Below are 17,884 nucleotides of genomic sequence, written 5' to 3' on the forward strand. Positions count from 1 at the left end.
ATCATTGCATTCTGATTTTATTCACATTTTATACAGCATCCCAACTTTTTTGGAATTGGGGTTGTAGTACAAAGAGTATTTACTGACGCTGACCTGACATTAATAATGGGGGTGTATGCAAAAAATAAATCTGTGCCACAGACAAATTATCAGAAGGCTAAATCTTGGTAGGGGCAGGTTTTTATTGGGAAGCTTCAGCTCAGCTGTCAGAAGAAAATGTTGGCATTGTATGTTTCTATAAATCACAACTAGCATTTGCCCATTTCATACACGTGATATCAACATTTATGACATAGTACATGAGCCGACTTTATCATCAGGAGGTGGAGGAGACAGGGGATAGTGTGACACATGTGAAGCTGTTGGTGTTGTGTAAAAATTGGAATCGATTACATAAAACATGCTAAAGTAATGTATGCATTGTTTGCAGAAACATACACACTCAAAAAAGGAAATGTCACTATTGTTGGCTATAAAACATAGTATTGTGTTTAAATTACTCAAAATTGTGAGTTTTTCATATCAATTCGAGTTAGTTGTGGTGTTTGTAAAGTAAAAATGTGCAATGTCAGGTTTACTTGGCTATATTATTTTCCCCAACACAACTGTTATGTAAAACTTATGTAAAACATTAAAAGGGTGGCTTGTCCCTTTAAGGACACCATCCATCCCTCTCATTCAAGGTCACGTGAGATTACGTTACTGTCGCCATTATTTTTTTTGTGACACATGGAGATGCAAGCATTGGATTAAATCTGCAGCCATCCTCGAAAAAGCGGTATGTATATATCTTTTAATTGCTATTATTTCATAAAACAATTAGTATTAAGTGTTTTGTATCAAGTATGCTGTAGCTGAGAGACTGGGGTGTAATCTCATTTCAAGTAAAAACTCATGACGTGATGACTAGCTTGCACTTCAATAACAGGGCTGTGCAGTGCCACAGTTTTGATAACATTTGTTGTTATCACACGTGTGCTGAAGCGAGTATCCAGTATGGATTAGGGATGGATCGGTTAATGAAAAAAATCTAAACCTTTCAGTCCTACTGTCTCGGTTCAGAGCGCATGTGAGCCGGTTCATATGCTCGAGTAACAGAGGCGAAGGACCCGCGAAGGAGTGTTGGGTCCGTGTACTTTGCGGCCATTCATTTTTCGTTTTGATGTTGGTAAACAAAAAATGTTGTCTCCCATTCTCTCTCTCCGAAATATACCGAGTTGGTCAGGATATCGATGCTGTATGGAGTTGGATTTGTTGTTGTTTATTTAGTTGTTGTTTGAGCTATGTTTGGGGCATGTAAAATGTTTTTACAGCCTTGTAGCCCAGGTTCTGCTGTTTAATTTGATGTGCAACATCACTATATTCGTTGTGATCAGTGTAACGTTATTGTTTCACACTGTGCTTGCAAAGTCCTCTCAAAGTCCCCCAATTAGGCTTAACAGGTTTGAATAAACACTTAATAGAAAATCAGATAAAGGCTCGTTTTCCTTTTTTCAATTTCCAATTTCCAAACGAGAAACGGGAGACGACTCGTTTCGTGCTTTCATATTATCAGGTGCATTCAGTGTATACAATATTTTAATTAACACAACCTTAAGTGCAAACATGTAGTGTTATCTGTATATTTTCTCACAAGTCGGTTAATTGCACGGTAAATTAAAAGGGAGATGGTAACTTTTCTGGCCGTGATTAATTGCCATATTCATGCATGTTTGTTTTCCTCGTCTCTCTCCACCAAAGAGACTGAATGACAAGAGCGTTCACTGCCGTGCATCGTCTGGCAGCCAGAAGAGTTGGTTCATTAGCATAATGAATGGAGGGAAAGCTCTTGTCATCGAGTGTCTTTGTCTCTGTGGGGGAGGCGGGGCTATGGGCTACACGCACACACAGTGCGATCTTCGTGAGGGGGAGACGAGGCAGAGAAAAAAGAGAGTGGAGCCTAAGAGAAAGACAGGGAACTTGTTCCTAAACCAAATGCCACGGCCCCTGTGTGGGAGTGTTTTGGATTTAAACCAAATGACAGAGGGGAGCCCAGTAATTTGGACGAACCGGTGTGCCGGGTTTGTTCTAAAACCATCTCAACAAAAAGAGCAAATACGACCAACTTAACTGCACACCTGAGAGTGAGAGACTGAGAGTCTATTTTTTGTATTTATTTATTTCGATATTTTTACGTGTTATTTGGATATTTAAATTTTCTTTTTTGCATTCCCAAATATTCTTGTTAAATAGATGTTTATTTCTCTTTAAAAGGGTGTACTTGCATCATTATGCCTTTATTATCATTATATAAGTTTAAAAATGGTCTAAAAACAGCAAAATTACAACAATAATAAAAATGGTCTTAAAAGCACAATATTACGCAATATTATTGCTTATGGCAATAATTTCTGACGTAATTAATCGCCCAGCAAAATTTGTTATTGTGACAGGCCTAGCTGTGATTTACTTATAACAAATGTGATTCACACTGACTGGGGCAAGTACTACAGTATTCCATCAATTTATTATTTTCCTTGCATTTAATCATAGCCATATACTTTAATGCGTAATTGACTGAGCAACAAATGAATTATAGGTTATATTTTTGGTTATATTTTTACTGAAGGGGCAGTGGGTTGCAAAAGTAGGGGAGGCCTGGCATGGCAGTTGAAGGAGAAGTACTGTTTTCTCTGCATAGCACAGTCTTTAATGTATTGACTCTAATCTCACTTTATTTTTTCAACAGATATGAATGTGGTCTTGTAAAGAGTGTGTGACAACTGTATCAACAAGATTCCATCTTCTAAAACACTACAGGTTAGTTCATGGCAATTTTGGCTGCAGAAACCCCTACCCATGCACTTATTCTGATTGCCTGTGTGTTTTCAAAACATGGAATGCTCTTCATAGTCATTTAAAGAGGTCACATGCAAATCAAAAATGTGTTACTGCAGCTACATTTAACTGTCAATTGTGTAGAAGCACTAACATAGCATCAGCACAAGAGTATTTCTGTCACATCAATAACCATCTCAAGAGCCATGAAAAGTAAATTGTATGTTTCAGGGCTGTTCTTTCCAGACAAATGTTTATGGTACTTTCAAGTCTCACAGAAATAGAAAACACACTCCGTATTCTCTTCAAGATTTTAAAGTTGGTATTGTAAAAACAAGAGAAGCAGAAGATTCAGCAGATGGTGACACTGACTCAGCTCATAGTGTTGAGTGTAATGTTGATTGTGATAGTGATATAGAACCTGAAACAAAAGAACAGAATTTATCTAAGACTATAGAACTGAAATTAGGATCTCTTATGCTACGCGCAGCAGAAGATAAACTGCTTGCTGAATTGTATTATTTGATAGGCTCTGCGTCTGTGCCCATATCAAACGAAGTCATTCTAGAAACCTTTAGGAATCACAATGTCTGTGTGGACCAGATTGTGATTAAAGAACTGACCACTGCATTATCTTCATGTAATCCTTTGTTAAAAGCTACAGCAAAGGATGGCCCACTAGCTACTGCTTATAAACGTAGCAAGTATTACAAGGAAAATTTTGAAGTCATTGATCCAGTAGAGTATGTACTTGAGTCTATGGGGTGCCGTTTGTAAAGTGGCTCACGCTGAAAATAACATCAACATTTTGCCACATTTAGCTTCAAACAATGTTTAAAAAAGTGTTGTGAAATTTTTAACGTCACCTTTTACCACATTTACAGCAGTATTTGTTAACTTAGAAATATAGTAAATAGTTTAATCTAAATATTAAATGTGGCACCTAAATGGCAAATGTTAAATTTAAATATTAAATATAAATATAAATGCTAAATCTAAATCTAAATATTAAATCTAAATCTAAATGCTAAATCTAAATCTAAATGTTAAATCTTAATATTAAATCTAAATCTAACTGTTAAATCTAAATGTCAAATCTTGATATTAAATCTAAATCTAAATGTTAAATCTAAATGCTGAATCTAAATCTGAATGTTAAATGTTAAATCTAAATGTTCTGGGTGAAACTAAATATTTAGCTAATGTGCAAATTCACACTGCCAGTTACCGGAAGTACCAAAATAAAAGCTTCAGATGGTCAGACTGTGTTTAATATTTAGATGTAACATTTAACATTTAGGTGCCAAATTTAATATTTAGATGTAACTATTTAATATATTTCTAAGTTAACAAATACTGCTGTACATGTTGTAAAAGGGGACATTAAAAAATTCAAAACACTTTTTTAAAAATTGTTTGAAGCTAAATGTGGCAAAATGTTGATGTTATTTTCAGGGGAACTGCCCATTGGTTCGACATCCCATTGTTCCGACCATATTAAACTCATTGTTCCGAAGTCCGTTCCGAAATCATCATGATGCCCTGTGGTTAAGGTCTGGTTAGGTTTAGGCACAAAAACCACTTGGTTAGGGTCAGGAAAAGATCATGGTGTGGGTTAAATTGAAAACGACAAGTGACAAACACATAAGCCGTGAGCCTGCTCCGCCTCAAGCCGGTCGCGGCGCACCATACGCCTGCCGTGAGCCGTTCAGCACCGCGGACAGTCGGGCTAATGGGATGTCGAACCAATGGGCTGTCGAACCAATGACATGGACCCATTTTCAGCGTGAGCCACTTTACAAACGGCACCCCATATAAGTCAAGAACAAAACGAACTTTCCAGTATGTTCCTGTTCTGAAAACCTTACAGCAGTTATCAAACAGAAAAATATACTCAGTAAAGTTGTTGATAGTCATGCAGACCAGCATTCTGTAAATGGGGAGTATAGGTGTTATCAAGATGGTTGTCACTTCAAAAATAATGAGTTTCTCTCAGGTGAGGAATTAAGGCTCTCATTGTGCCTTTACATAGACGACTTTCAAATTTGTAATCCTTTAGGGACCTCATGCAAAAAGCATAAACTTTGTGGGGTTTATTGGATTTTAGGGAACTTGCAAACAGTTTGTCAGTCATCACTGAACTTAATTTATCTTGCATTGCTTTGTAAAAGTGAAGATATGAAGACATTTGGCTATAAAAAAATATTTGAGCCTTTTCTGCTTGATCTTGCCACATTAGGGCAACAGGGGGTTTTCATTGATCATCTAGGAACATTCATCAGAGGTACTGTTCAGTGTGTAGTGGCCGATAACCTTGGCGTTCATGGATTAGCTGGACTGGTGGAGAGTTTCTCTGGAAATTTTGTCTGTCAGTTTTGTACTGCTACACGCGATGAAATTCAGTCAAACGAGGTCAAAGAGGGTGGCTTCAGTCTCAGAACTGAAAAGCTACATCATGCACATATAGCAAGTGCACGTGAAAATAAGCAACCCTGTTGTGGAGTCAAAACTGCAAGTGTTTTAGCTGAGAGCCTTTCATTCTTTGAGGTTACAGCAGGTTTTCCCTTAGATCTTGCTCATGACCTTTTTGAGGGGATAGTACCCGTTGAACTTGCTGAATGCTTTGGATTGCTGATAGCCAAGAAGTATTTCACTTTTGATGGTTTAAATGAACTGATTCAGGCTTTCCCATACAAGTGGGGGGACAAAACGAATTGTCCTCATTTATTACCACGTGCTTTGCAAACTAAAAAAAAAACATTGATGGCAACTCACATGAGAATTGGTGTTTATTATGACTAACACCACTGATTGTTGGAAAACTAATTCCAGAGGATGAACCAGCTTGGCAGATATTATTAGATTTGAAGGATATTGTCGAACTGGTTGTTTGCCCTGTACATACCAATGAGTCAATTGCATACTTGGAGAATAAAATATCAGAGCACAGATACAGGTATTGCACACTTTTCCCAGAAAGAAAACTTCTACCAAAGCACCACTACCTGGAACATTATCCAGCATTGATCCTTCGCTTTGGTCCACTTGTTTCTTTCTGGACTTTAAGGTTTGAATCCAAGCACAGTTATTTTAAACAAGTTGTGAGGCATACAAACTGTTTTAAAAACATTACACTGTCTTTGGCCAATAAACATCAGCTCATGATTAGCCATAGTATTTTTTCATCTAGCTGTGAAAAAAACTCTCTGGAGGTTGAACAAGTCTCAACAGTCCCTCTTGTCCCTCTTGATGTCCTTAAAGAGGAGGTAGCAATTAGCCTCAGTCAGAAGTACCCTGATCTTACTGTTGTTAATCTTGCACAGAATGTATCTGTTGATGGCATCAACTTCAGAAGTGGCATGATAATAGTGCATGGATTTGTTTGTGGACTGCCAGACTTTGCCAAAATTGTGCGGATGTGTGTTTTGAAAGATGGACTTGCCTTCATAGTAAAAAAATTAAGCTCATGGTACAGAGAACACTACAGATCCTTCGAGCTGGATCCTTCTCCAAGGGATGTTTCTGTGATTGAACTGAGTCAACTTGTGGATCGTTACCCCCTCTGTGATTACAAAGTTGGCACTCTATGAATGGTTACTTTGAAAAGATACATTAATTCCTCAGGTAATATTAAAGGAATACTTGGACATTTTGGGTAAAATGGAGTTTTTTTTCTGACTTACCCAGACTGACATGAGATGTTCAATACCATTTTCTCCTCCTTACACCCGCTGGTTCATTTGGTATTGGTTAGCATTTCGTGTAGCTTGGCAAAGACTCTTAAGTCTATAGGTGGCAGTAGCATACTTCTGTGAAAGTGAAAAAATAAACCTCACAGCTTAGAAGCTGTCTTATTTACACAGTGTATTGTTTGTATTTGAAATACATTTTGAATTAAAAAAGACAAGGACAGTAGTTTAGGAGAAGCTAGATGGCTGGCAGGAACTAGAGGTGCATCTAATAAAATTAAAATACTGTGGGAAAGTTCAATATTTTTTGTAAGAGATTTTAGGAAGTGAAAAAAATATATATATATTTTCGGACATCATGAAATGATGTATTATTATTTGTTTTTTTTACTGTCTAAAATATCTTATAAAAAAATATTGAACGTTTCCACGATATGCAAAATGTTAGATACCAGCTGAACCAATGGACATACAGAGGAGAAAATGGTATCAAAGATCATCTCTTCCACGTTCAGTGGTTCTCAATCCAGTCTAAGTACCATCTGTCATGCAAGGTTTTCTTCCAGCTCTTCTCATGCACACGTGATTCAATCAAGGGCTTAATTCTGATTGGTTGAAAAATATCTACCTGATCAGGGTGTTTAATGAAAGTGTGTGGCCCTTGGTTGATTTAGTTGTGCAAAATCAACCAAGGGCCAAAACAAAACCTTTTAAGGACAAGGGGTCCATGAGGACTGGGTTGAAAACAACTGAATGGGGAGAGTGTAGGGTAGACAATATTAGACTACATTTAAATTGATATGGAAGTGTAATAAAATACTTCACTATATATGTTACTGAACTCTATATAAATCTGCGTTCTGCCACTCAGCTTCATCGGTAGCTCCCCAGATTCTTGCCTGTGGAATGCTAATCTCCTGTTTTTCACCTGTTCATTTATGCATATTGCATATTTATGCATTTTGCATTCATAAAACAACTCAAAATAGCTCGAAGTAAATATGAACAAGTTCCAAACATGATTCAGAGAAAATAATAAGGAAGATGTGGTCTAATCTGTCTTCAGTGCTTATCGCTTAGTTTTCATAATAAACCTGTTTGAATGAGATTCAGTGATCCAGAAGATCTGGAAAGCGGATTCAGTGAAGCGGGTCTACTCATTCAAACAGCTTCATTATGAAAATTAAGTGTTAAGCACTGAAAACCGATAAGACCATGTCTTCCTTATTTGATCCAATGCATGAATGAAGTGGTGAAAAGGAAATCTGCACATGCATCTTGAGTTTATATTGAGCTCATAAATATACACAAACAAGCATTTTACTAAACTTCCATATCATTTAAGAATAATAGTCGGATGTGACAGTAGACACGATGTCTGCTCCAGCAAAGCTTCGGATTGTTCTAGGAGAAGATAATTGTGTGAAGCTCACTTTGCCTTCTGGAATACTGGACTCTGTGGACAGTCTTAAACTTGAGATTCAAAACAGTGTGGACTTGAAGGAGAGTTCAGACTGCAGTACATGGACAATGATTTTGACCAATTTATGAACCTGACTTTAACAGCAGATATGCAAGACAAAGAAACAGTAAAAGCGATTGCCTGCCAAGTGAGCAGTCAACACAGTCAGCCAACCATACTTCATATGCACCTTTTCATGGCCTGGATGACTCCCCTGCAGACACTGATATACTCTCATCCCCTGAGTCAACCACCTCAACCTCGTCACTAAGACTTCAAGGCTGGCCACGCAGCTTCCCCATTCCTTCATTCACCTATGACGTAGAGATGCAGCTGTCAAAGGCAAACCAGGAATTCTTTGCTGAAGGCAAGCACCTGAGCCCAAGTCCAAAACTCAAGTCAGACATTTTGGATGCCTTGGCGTCTGAAATAATCAATTACACTCCATACCCTTCGAGTGCACAGTTAGATGATGTTGCAGAAGCTTTGATCATAAAACATCCATGCTTAAAGGAACAGGGCTCTCTTACTGGATTCTATAGTTGGAAAATCAGTATGAAGTATAAAATGGGCAACTATCGCACTAGGCTTAGGAGTATGGGATGCCCGGAACTGAGCATCAACTCCATGAAAAAAAGAAAGCATGGGGCGTCGGTGGCTTGGCGGTAGAGCAGGCGCCCCATGTACAAGGCTGTTACGGCAACGGCCCAGGTTCGACTCCACCCTGTGGCACCTTGCTGCATGTCACTCCCTCTCTCTCTCCCCCCCTCACACTTGTCTGTCCTATCCATTAAAGGCTAAAAATGCCCCAAAAAATATCTTAAAAAAAGAAAAACAGAAAGCATGGTACATCCAATAGTCCTAACCAAGTGAAGAAACCCAGGAGAGCTGAAGTCTGTCCCAACTGGAGAAGACAAAGAGAGTCTTGAAAAGGAGCGAGTGGAACTGCTGTCTGAGGTCAAGAAAAGCCACAACCATCAGGTGATAAAACAGAAAATGGAGAAAACCTTTGCTCATCGGCGGTATGAGGTGGTTCGAGACATGCCCTTCATCGCAGAATTCAAAAGTAAATGGCTGGCTCTTTTTTGGAACATGAGGTCTTGAATTTGAATTTCGTAAGTATATTGTCTTGGCTTCATGTACTAAATAGTCCTATGTGGTATAGCTTAAAACTGACATCGCTATTTCGGAACAAATTGCAACATTTGGTATTTATCCAATTCACTTTTCCTCCTAAACCATTGTAAATACTCAAATTATTAATTTCATATTATCCACTTCATATTATCCACATCACTGAAATCAACTAAAGCGTTTTTCATCAGGCAAAAATAATTTGCTCCTAAATAAGAAATTCCATATTTGGTCTAAAAGACAATGACAGTAATGTATCAAGATACATTTTTAAAGAAATATTAGGGGGAGCACGTGCATATTGAGCTTTGCAAGTAATCAGGGTGAGGTACCCCACAAAAACGCACTACCTATATTCTGCTATAACCCCGTTACCTTTAATCTTGTGCAGTGTGCATGTAAATGTAATATAGGTCTCATATCAGGTAAACTGTGCAGCTTCCATTTTGTAACAATCAAGATAGGTCTGCATGTGTGTTCTTTTCAAATTCTTGCTCATTTGTCACTAATCAGGAGAACATATGAGAGGGGCAAGATTTTTAACCCCCTTCCTTCAAACTTGCTTACCCCAGCTTTAAAGGCAAAATATTCACATTATAGATAAAGTCTACATACAAAGTTAAATTCCCAAATGCCAGAATATGGGAAGTAAGCATAATGCAAAAAAATATTTTTTAATAGGTTACAAATGTACAAAATGTGAGTCATAAAGCAATGAATTTTAGCACAAATTCTTAAAAAATATTATCTAGATATGATGTAGTTTTCTATTTTTAACTACATTTGATTGAGTGAGTCAACACCCATACAGTATGACTGTATGGGTATTCAGCAATTAATTCGCCGAAAATTTGTACTAAATTTAGTGATTGTAGTGACAATATATGAGACCGAGATATGTTCTGTGATTTTGGATATGATAATATTGTGTTATGGCATAACTGTTGTCTCTTCCTGGTTTTAAAGGCTGCATTACAGTAAAGTGATGTAATTTTCTGAACTTACCAGACTGTTGTAGCTGTTCTATTTCCCTAACCCACTTCGTTATTATATAGGCATTACTGATGGTTATCGATGAAAATTTTCTTTGATATTTTGCGAAGGCAACACCAGTCATTCCCACAATATCATCATAACATAAATATTTCTGGTTATTGTTCAAAAATATTGACATTTGATTTTGTCCATATCGCTCAGATCTGACTCAGCTTTAAAGCTAGATTCTGTATAAAGTACCTTAATCTGTTTCGTATTATTTTGGCTAACTTAAACATTTTAAGCTGTGTGTTAACCTTCCTCTGTATTTCGTGTTTTTGTCTTGTTGAAACACATGCCTAGGTAAGTGCAGAGTTCACGCGGATTACCACCATCCCGCTCATCCCGAAGTTTATGTTGCAGCTGGACATCTACATGGACAAGTTGTCCAGAGTGTTCCGTAAGAAAGGAGGAGCAGCAGGACGCAAAATCACAAACATTATGGCTGTCATTGACCAGGTGTGTGTATAATTACTTGCATAGTAATTATACCTCAGTTGCTGTGGATACTTGGCATCGTAATCCACCCCTCCCCCTTACAGTAACACAATTCACGAAACACTCAGTAGCCAACTGCTGCACCCCACACTAACTTGCTCTGCCCTTGTTTATAAGCAGCAAGTTGGCACATGCACCTGTAGCTAACTGTGATTTTATGGATGTGTGAGTGACCTCTGCATGTAGGCTGGACATGTTTGTAATATCTAATGTCCGACTTATTGCTTCCTAGTTTTTACCGTTTTTATTTGCTTTTGTGCTCCTGCCTCCTTTTACATTTTACAGCTCACACACATCTATTTTTAGTTGCCAATAGGAGTGACGTTGTTGCACTGTTGAACCCTGTTCTGAAACTTGCATGCCAAATGAAAAACCACATTTGATGCTTTGCATGTGTTTTTTCAGATCCTGGTAGTAACAGTAGGGCCAGACCGATATTTCGGTTAGCCAGTCTTATTGGCCAATATTGGCATATCACAGACATATCAGTTTATATGGGTTTCGGCCTATAGTTGGCACATTATATTTTGTAGCAAAAAAAAAAATAATACTGGAAAAGTTGCAGTAACTTGCTTTCCCTACACAGTTGCCTTGTTTTTATTATTTTGTAAAGGTGTATTTACAGCATTTTATGTATATTTGATCCCTTTTATTATATAGTTTATAATTATCAAATTCCAAGTGAAGAATACTTTAATGTGCACTGTCATTATTGTTTAAGTGTAAAATATCCTGCCTGTGTTGTATATCTTTGTTGGAAGTATTGGATAACCACATTTCATGAAACATTGTAAAAACAAATTTATTTTTATTTTATTTTTTTAGGGCCCGACCGTTACTGAATTTTTGGGGCAAATATTGATTTTAGGGAGCAAAAGAAAATCTGATACCATTATACTGACCAATATTCTGTGTAAACACACTTTTTCCAATGATATGTCAAATGTGGCTTTCAGATATTTGTGACAAAGATATATTATAGAGGCAGGATATTTTTACAGTATAACAATGAGATCAGTAGACTGAAACTGGGGCTCTCATAAGTATAAACAACTAATTTATAAATAAAAAGGATCTAATATACATACAATGTTGTCAATATAATATATAGGCCTATACTAATACTGATTTGTTTGTGATAGGCCAATATTGGCTGATCATATAGGTCAACCAATATCTGAAAGGTATCACTTTCTGGAATACTTCCATCTTGTAAATGTCAGTGACGTATTTATACAGTATATTTCCTGTCGTGTTTTGCAGAGTGACTCGATCGCAACAAGGAGAGCTTGCAGCCTCCAAGCTCTAGCTATGTATCCCAATGAAGACTCTGAAAAGCTAGTGAAGGAGTACAGCGTAAGTGTCATCAGTTGTTTTAAAGCAATATTTTCATTGAAGTGAACATTTAATGTAGGGCTAAATATGCTCTCAACAATGTGTCCATCACATTTTGTAACTCGCCAAGATGTAATGCCTCTGTGACGAAGGGGAGGTGTAGTCTTTTACCTCCACATTCACTGTCATTGTGCCTACAAATATCGCAGAGTATATGATTTGTACACTTTAAATAACCTATCCAGTACTAGCTGTTAGAGGATTTTTTTTCCTTGATAATGTCTTTTCATTAGGGTCTTTTCATTTTCACATTTTCTCCCAAAATGTATTTTTTTTTTTTTTTATTTATTTTTATTTGTTTTGTCCAATTCCATCATGGAAGCACTGCATAATAATCTACTTTAAGAAAAAAGATAATTACACAAAAACTAAGCACAGAAATAACAAATAGAAACATCCTTTTATTACTGAGTGTATAGATATAGTATCTTGGAAACCTCAGATTTGAAACATGTTATATGCAAGTTTTACTTTTATTAGGCTTTTCAATGCAAGTGAATGTGGAGGTAAAATTCAAACTTGACTCCCTTGTCACTGAGGCATATTCAATCTTGGTGAGTCAATTACAGTATGTATTGGACACATTCATTGGAGCATATTAAATAGTCAACTGCTCATCTGCCAATGGCTCTTGTCGCTTAGCCAACAATTTTCTCCTTATGAGGAGCAGCTTTCTGTATTTATAAAGTTTGCGATGTCACAACCATCAGAAATTGCTTTGTCACTATCAGCAGATTTATAGTTCACTATGAGCCCACCAGTGCTGTCTACAAGAAACTGGCAGTTGATGTCATGGGAATGGCCATAGCCATAACTCCACATACTGGAGTTCCTGCTCACCTGGTAAAGCACATACCAAGGCTGAGTCCTTAATGCAGCTGCCTGGGTTCAAATCTGACCTCAAGCCATTTGCTGCGTGTCTCGTCCGCTGCCCTACGCCTCTCTCGCTCTCAAATAAAGCAGAAATGCAAAAAATAATGATAATAAATAAATAAAATAAATATAATCTCAAAAAGAAAAAAAAACTCCACTTATATGGAGTTAGATCTGTGTTTTTATCACATGCGAGAAAATAAATGATATGAGGAAAAAAAACATGTTTGAGAGAAAAAAAATATTTGAGAGAAAAAGTTTTCACACTGATAGCAAAACATAATATTTGAGACTAAAAAAAGTTTTCAGAGAAAGTATTTTGTCATAGAATATAAAAAAAATAATTTGAGATTTAAAAAATGATTTCTGAGAAAAAAAACCTCAAAAACTTTTCACTCTCAAATATTATTTTTTTGTTATCAGTGTGAAAACATTTTCTCAAAAAAAAAAAAAGTTTCTCTCAAAACATTTTTCTTCTCTCTCTCAAAACCTAAGTCTTTGCTCTCGTGTCAGTTTTGCTTTCGCTGTGAAAATAATGTCATGGGCGGGGCCCACGTTCCTATTGGCCAGTCTCAATCGAATTGGCAGCTTGGTGAGGATCGTCTTGGGAGTCGAATTCAGCTGAATCATTCATCCACCATGGTCGATTCACCGGCATAGATGCGCTGCGTTATTTGGGAGCGGATATGCATACATTAACGTTACGCATGCGTGGCCAAATGGAGAGGAGAGGGAATGAACCAACAATGCCACCTGTGGAATTGCACCCCAGGGAATACACTCAAACTTGTAGACTACTCTTAACAACAGAAGGTCACACAGATTTGTACACCGGTAAATATGGGGACAGGAGACGGACTTCCAAATATTCCCAAGCCGCATGAATGCACAGCCGCGTTACAGTGTGCTTTAATCAGTCCGTGGAAAACCGGCAGAACAGCAGTGGAAAACGGAGCGGCTGCACCAGGGCTGGAAGCCGTGGATAGCCGTCCTTCGGGATGCCCAGCTGGTGGCCCATGTCACTGGGCTGCGGAGTGCAGCCCCACACAGAGTGCAGAGGAGGAGAAGAAGCCACAGGCTGTGGCCTCAGCTACAGCAGGACAGAGAGCAGGACAACCTGTTGACATAAAGTTAAGAGGAAGAGGATGGGGAAGAGCAGACACCACGCTTTTCAAAGTCCCCTCCGAAGCTGCACATAACAGGAACGGCCAACGCCGCTGTAAAGCGAAGAGTCACGGCAGCTGTGACATCATAATACGCTTTAACAGTACACAAACATTGCAGCGTGTCTACCTTATGAGTCCCAAGTTTGGGTACAGAAACCAGAATACGCCACACACAAAGCACGCCAACCGGAGCACGCCACACACAGCCCTCGCCAGGTAAACGCCAGGTATAAAGTGAGCGCGCCCGTGAGGGGAAGACCAAATAACGTAGGTGCCACTACTGCGCAATTAGGCTCCGACAGCTGGAAATTAGGCCCAGCTGATGCCAATTAAGGGCGTAGGTCTAGCAGCGCTCACCCTGTCACACATGGAATGTTGGAAGACAAAAGCACCGTAGTAAAGTAACGTTAATGGGATAACCTGGTTTACGGTAGCTAGCTAGATGTAAAATTAACACTAGCTGGCTAGTGCAGTTAATAACACATTCTCAGTAAAATAACGTTAGGTGAGAAAAGGGATTCATCATAGGAATGATTTTGATAACCAACTTGCTCAGCTAGCTACCCATCGAGTTGTGTGTGTCATCATCTTACCCAAACATTGGAGTCTCCGCTCCCAAATGATGCAGCACATCTATGCCGCTGAATCCACCATGGTGATGAATGAGTCAGCTGAATTCGACTCCCAAGACGATCCTCACCTAGCTGTCAATTCGATTGAGACTGGCCAATAGGAATGTGGCCCCGCCCATGACATTATTTTCACAGCAAAAGCAAAATCCTGACACGACAGCAAAGACTTAGGTATTGAGAGAGTGAAGAAAAAAAATGTTCTGAGAGAAACTATTTTTTTTTGGAGAAAAAATGTTTTCACACTGATAGCAAAAAAATAATATTTGAGAGTAAAAAATAGTTTCTGGAGAGAGAGGGGTTTTTTTCGGAAATCATTTTTTAAATCTCAAATTATTTTTTTATATTCTATGACAAAATACTTTCTCTCAAGACTTTTTTTAGTCTCAAATATTATTTTTTGCTATCAGTGTGAAAACTTTTTCTCTCAAATATTTTTTTTTCTCGCCAACATTTTTTTTCTCTCATATCATTTATTTTCTCGCATGTAATAAAGATACAAATCTAACTCCATACACTTAATAGTGGAGTCAGTTAAGGTGAATAGTAAAATCGTGCATGTTTCATATGAATTATGTGCTTTCAGTGGGAGCTTCTGTAAGATTTGGTGTGTTTTTTTTTGTTTTGTTTTTTTTCTTTAAGTTTTTATTAAAGAATCTTGTCCTTTTTTTGTCTGTTTTTAGAGCGAGAACCCTGATGAAACCCACACAGAAATGGATAAAACGGTCATTGGCATCTATGTGATTAAACACCAGGTGCAGATGCTGATCAGCCTCCAGAAGATGTTGACATCATAGTTGAAGGTGTGCAGGTGCTTCAGGGACTCAAAGATGTCGCCAGTGCTTGTGCCCTACTGTTAGGAATCATCCACGACCTGAACCTGAGCTACCCAACTGACCTCAGGTACACTTTTGAATTCATTCAAAGATCCTGATGGAGCTTGATACATACAGACTTTCAGCCAAAATCCAGGTACTCAAAAACAAACTGATGGAATGAATGCATTAACCCGCTGCAGTGTTGTGACCTGGAGGCTATTCAGTGTGCTGAAATATGTGGTTTTGTTATCCTGTTCACCTGAGCTGTGGTTTTGACTGCCTGTTAACCTTTTGTCATTTCTTGCTGTTACTGTTTTACCTGAAAGGTAGACGTTTTAAATTGAACTCTTAAGCAGTGGTATGAAACTACTGACCAGGGACCCGACCTGTTGATGCTTTCGTAAAGGCCCCCATTAAGATTTTGTTAATTGGGCCCAAAAACATGATAAAACTGTTTTGATTTTTTGTTTTCTCCCAATTGTTCTGTGTACAACAGTTTGGGTTGGTTTAAGCTTCTGGTTAATCTCATGGTGTTTAAGCTTGTAACCCTTGCTTGAGGTATAGCCGCTGCCATGGTTGGAGCTAAAAGTTGGTTGGAGCTCCAAAAATGTTTGTTTATTGGCAATATGTTTAATGAGATGGTAAGAAACACGATTTAACACATTTCTTGTGGCTCTAGCCTTCATAATGTTATGTTTAAAAAATTGTACTAACTGTAAGGGTGCTCTTTAAATCTGTGGTACAGTTTTTGTACTGTTTTTTTGTACGGACTGTTTTGAGAATGCTCTGAACACTTAATTAAAGTGCTGTTTAGAGAACTTTTGTGATTTCTGATTTTCATTGCCAACATTTATTCTGGTGATTGGGTTGAAATCTTATAGTATAGGGGCAGCCAGAAAGCTAGAATTACCACCCCATGGTTGTATGCCTCCACACAAGTTTCTCTAAGTTTACATCCATGTCTGTGAAAATATGGACGCTTCACACAAATTGTCCCCCCGACAGCACAGAAGATCTATACAATCCACACAGTTTCAAGGTGAACACCAAAGATAAGTGTCACCAATTAAGTATCTGACCAAACATTTCCCCTTTTGTCTATGAGGTATGACAATGAGTAATGAGCAGGTTATAATGGCCAGAAAAGTGTTTTATGCAGAACATTATGATGTCACAGTAAAGCCGATCTTTGTCCTTTTGGATATAAAATGTCATAGCTTCTTTATTTTATCCTTTTCGACATTTGTGTGAAGTTTTGTCATTAGCTTATTGTGGTGGGAATACTCCCTCATGCAGGAGAACGTGTGTAGGGTGAATGCAGCCTGGGCCTGACTCCTCCCTTGGCCAGCCTCCTAATCAGGGCCAGGCAATATATAGCACCTGCAGGCCATTGTTCTCCCTCTTCCTGGGGCTTTAGAATTTCCTCCTCAAAAAGTAAATTCATGGTCTTTGGGTATAAGAGGAAAATTCCTGCCGTAAATATTTTTTTATATGATTGTCCAGTAGAAAGAGTCAAAGTTTTTAAATTCCTGGGATTATGGATGGATCAAAGACTTACATGGAAAGGCCATATAGAAAAAGTAGTTTGTAAGTGTGAGAAAGTAATAAATATCCTCCGAAGTCTGGCTGGAAGCAACTGAGTGCGTGGCATCAGTCCTACCACCCTACAGTTCGACTACCCATTAGTCTGACTACCCAGTAGTCCAACCATAGAGTCCTATTTTTTGAGATCCATTTGTCCGACCTCCCAATAATCCAACCATATTTGTGCCATTTTTCCGACCCGTTAATGTTAATTAAAATGGATACCTCGATCAGAGATTTTACCAGACTGACTTAGCCTGACTTAACTGCCTTATATTATACAGGTAACAGCTCAGCACAGCATTACAGAATTAAGTGTTTTCAGGCGTAAAAAGCCGTGAAGTTGACTCTCCAATTCTCGCTATTGAGGGAAGTCACTTAACGATATGACACTCTTACGGTTGCACACAAAACTAGCCCCGCCCCAACCAAAGTATGGAAGTATGAATCCTATATCTATCACCTTTAAATCAATAGAGTTTACTTTGAGTATTTCTTTTCTTTTTTTTTCATGTCACCCAACACAATTTTATAAACACAATCATTTACACCATGCAACTACCAGATTTTCACACTGTTTACACATTCATATAAAGTCGACACTGTCCCTACTGATTTCGTGAGATATCAGTCAATTATTTTAGGCCTGCAGTAATAGAAACTCCTTTATCCACTTTGACCGCAAGGTTTCCGTAAGCACTTATTATTACTTATTATTACTGTTGTTGTTGTTGTTGTTGTTGTTGTTATATTTGTACATTATAAAACATATGGCCCATATATA

General features: G+C 38.0%; 1 protein-coding gene across 1 annotated transcript; it reads left to right on the forward strand.

The window, feature by feature from the left end:
- Positions 1–688: 688 nt before the first annotated feature.
- LOC144463776 (uncharacterized) lies at positions 689–16,334 on the forward strand. The gene is made up of 5 exons (XM_078169166.1): positions 689–778; positions 2,729–2,799; positions 10,441–10,596; positions 11,899–11,991; positions 15,382–16,334. The coding sequence occupies exons 3-5, from the start codon at positions 10,492–10,494 to the stop codon at positions 15,493–15,495; spliced, it is 312 nt and encodes a 103-aa protein (XP_078025292.1). The 5' UTR covers positions 689–778; positions 2,729–2,799; positions 10,441–10,491; the 3' UTR covers positions 15,496–16,334.
- Positions 16,335–17,884: the final 1,550 nt, after the last annotated feature.

This window comes from Epinephelus lanceolatus, chromosome 7 (genome assembly GCF_041903045.1).
Source record: "Epinephelus lanceolatus isolate andai-2023 chromosome 7, ASM4190304v1, whole genome shotgun sequence".
Lineage (NCBI taxonomy): Eukaryota > Metazoa > Chordata > Actinopteri > Perciformes > Serranidae > Epinephelus > Epinephelus lanceolatus.

What these genes read in the sequence shown, in the direction of transcription:
- LOC144463776 (XM_078169166.1), top strand. Translation starts at nt 10,492, where the DNA reads ATGTTGCAGCTGGACATCTACATGGACAAGTTGTCCAGAGTGTTCCGT. An exon ending in TTATGGCTGTCATTGACCAG is followed by an intron (nt 10,597 to 11,898) that starts GTGTGTGTATAA and finishes CGTGTTTTGCAG; the next exon opens with AGTGACTCGATCGCAACAAG. An exon ending in AGCTAGTGAAGGAGTACAGC is followed by an intron (nt 11,992 to 15,381) that starts GTAAGTGTCATC and finishes GTCTGTTTTTAG; the next exon opens with AGCGAGAACCCTGATGAAAC.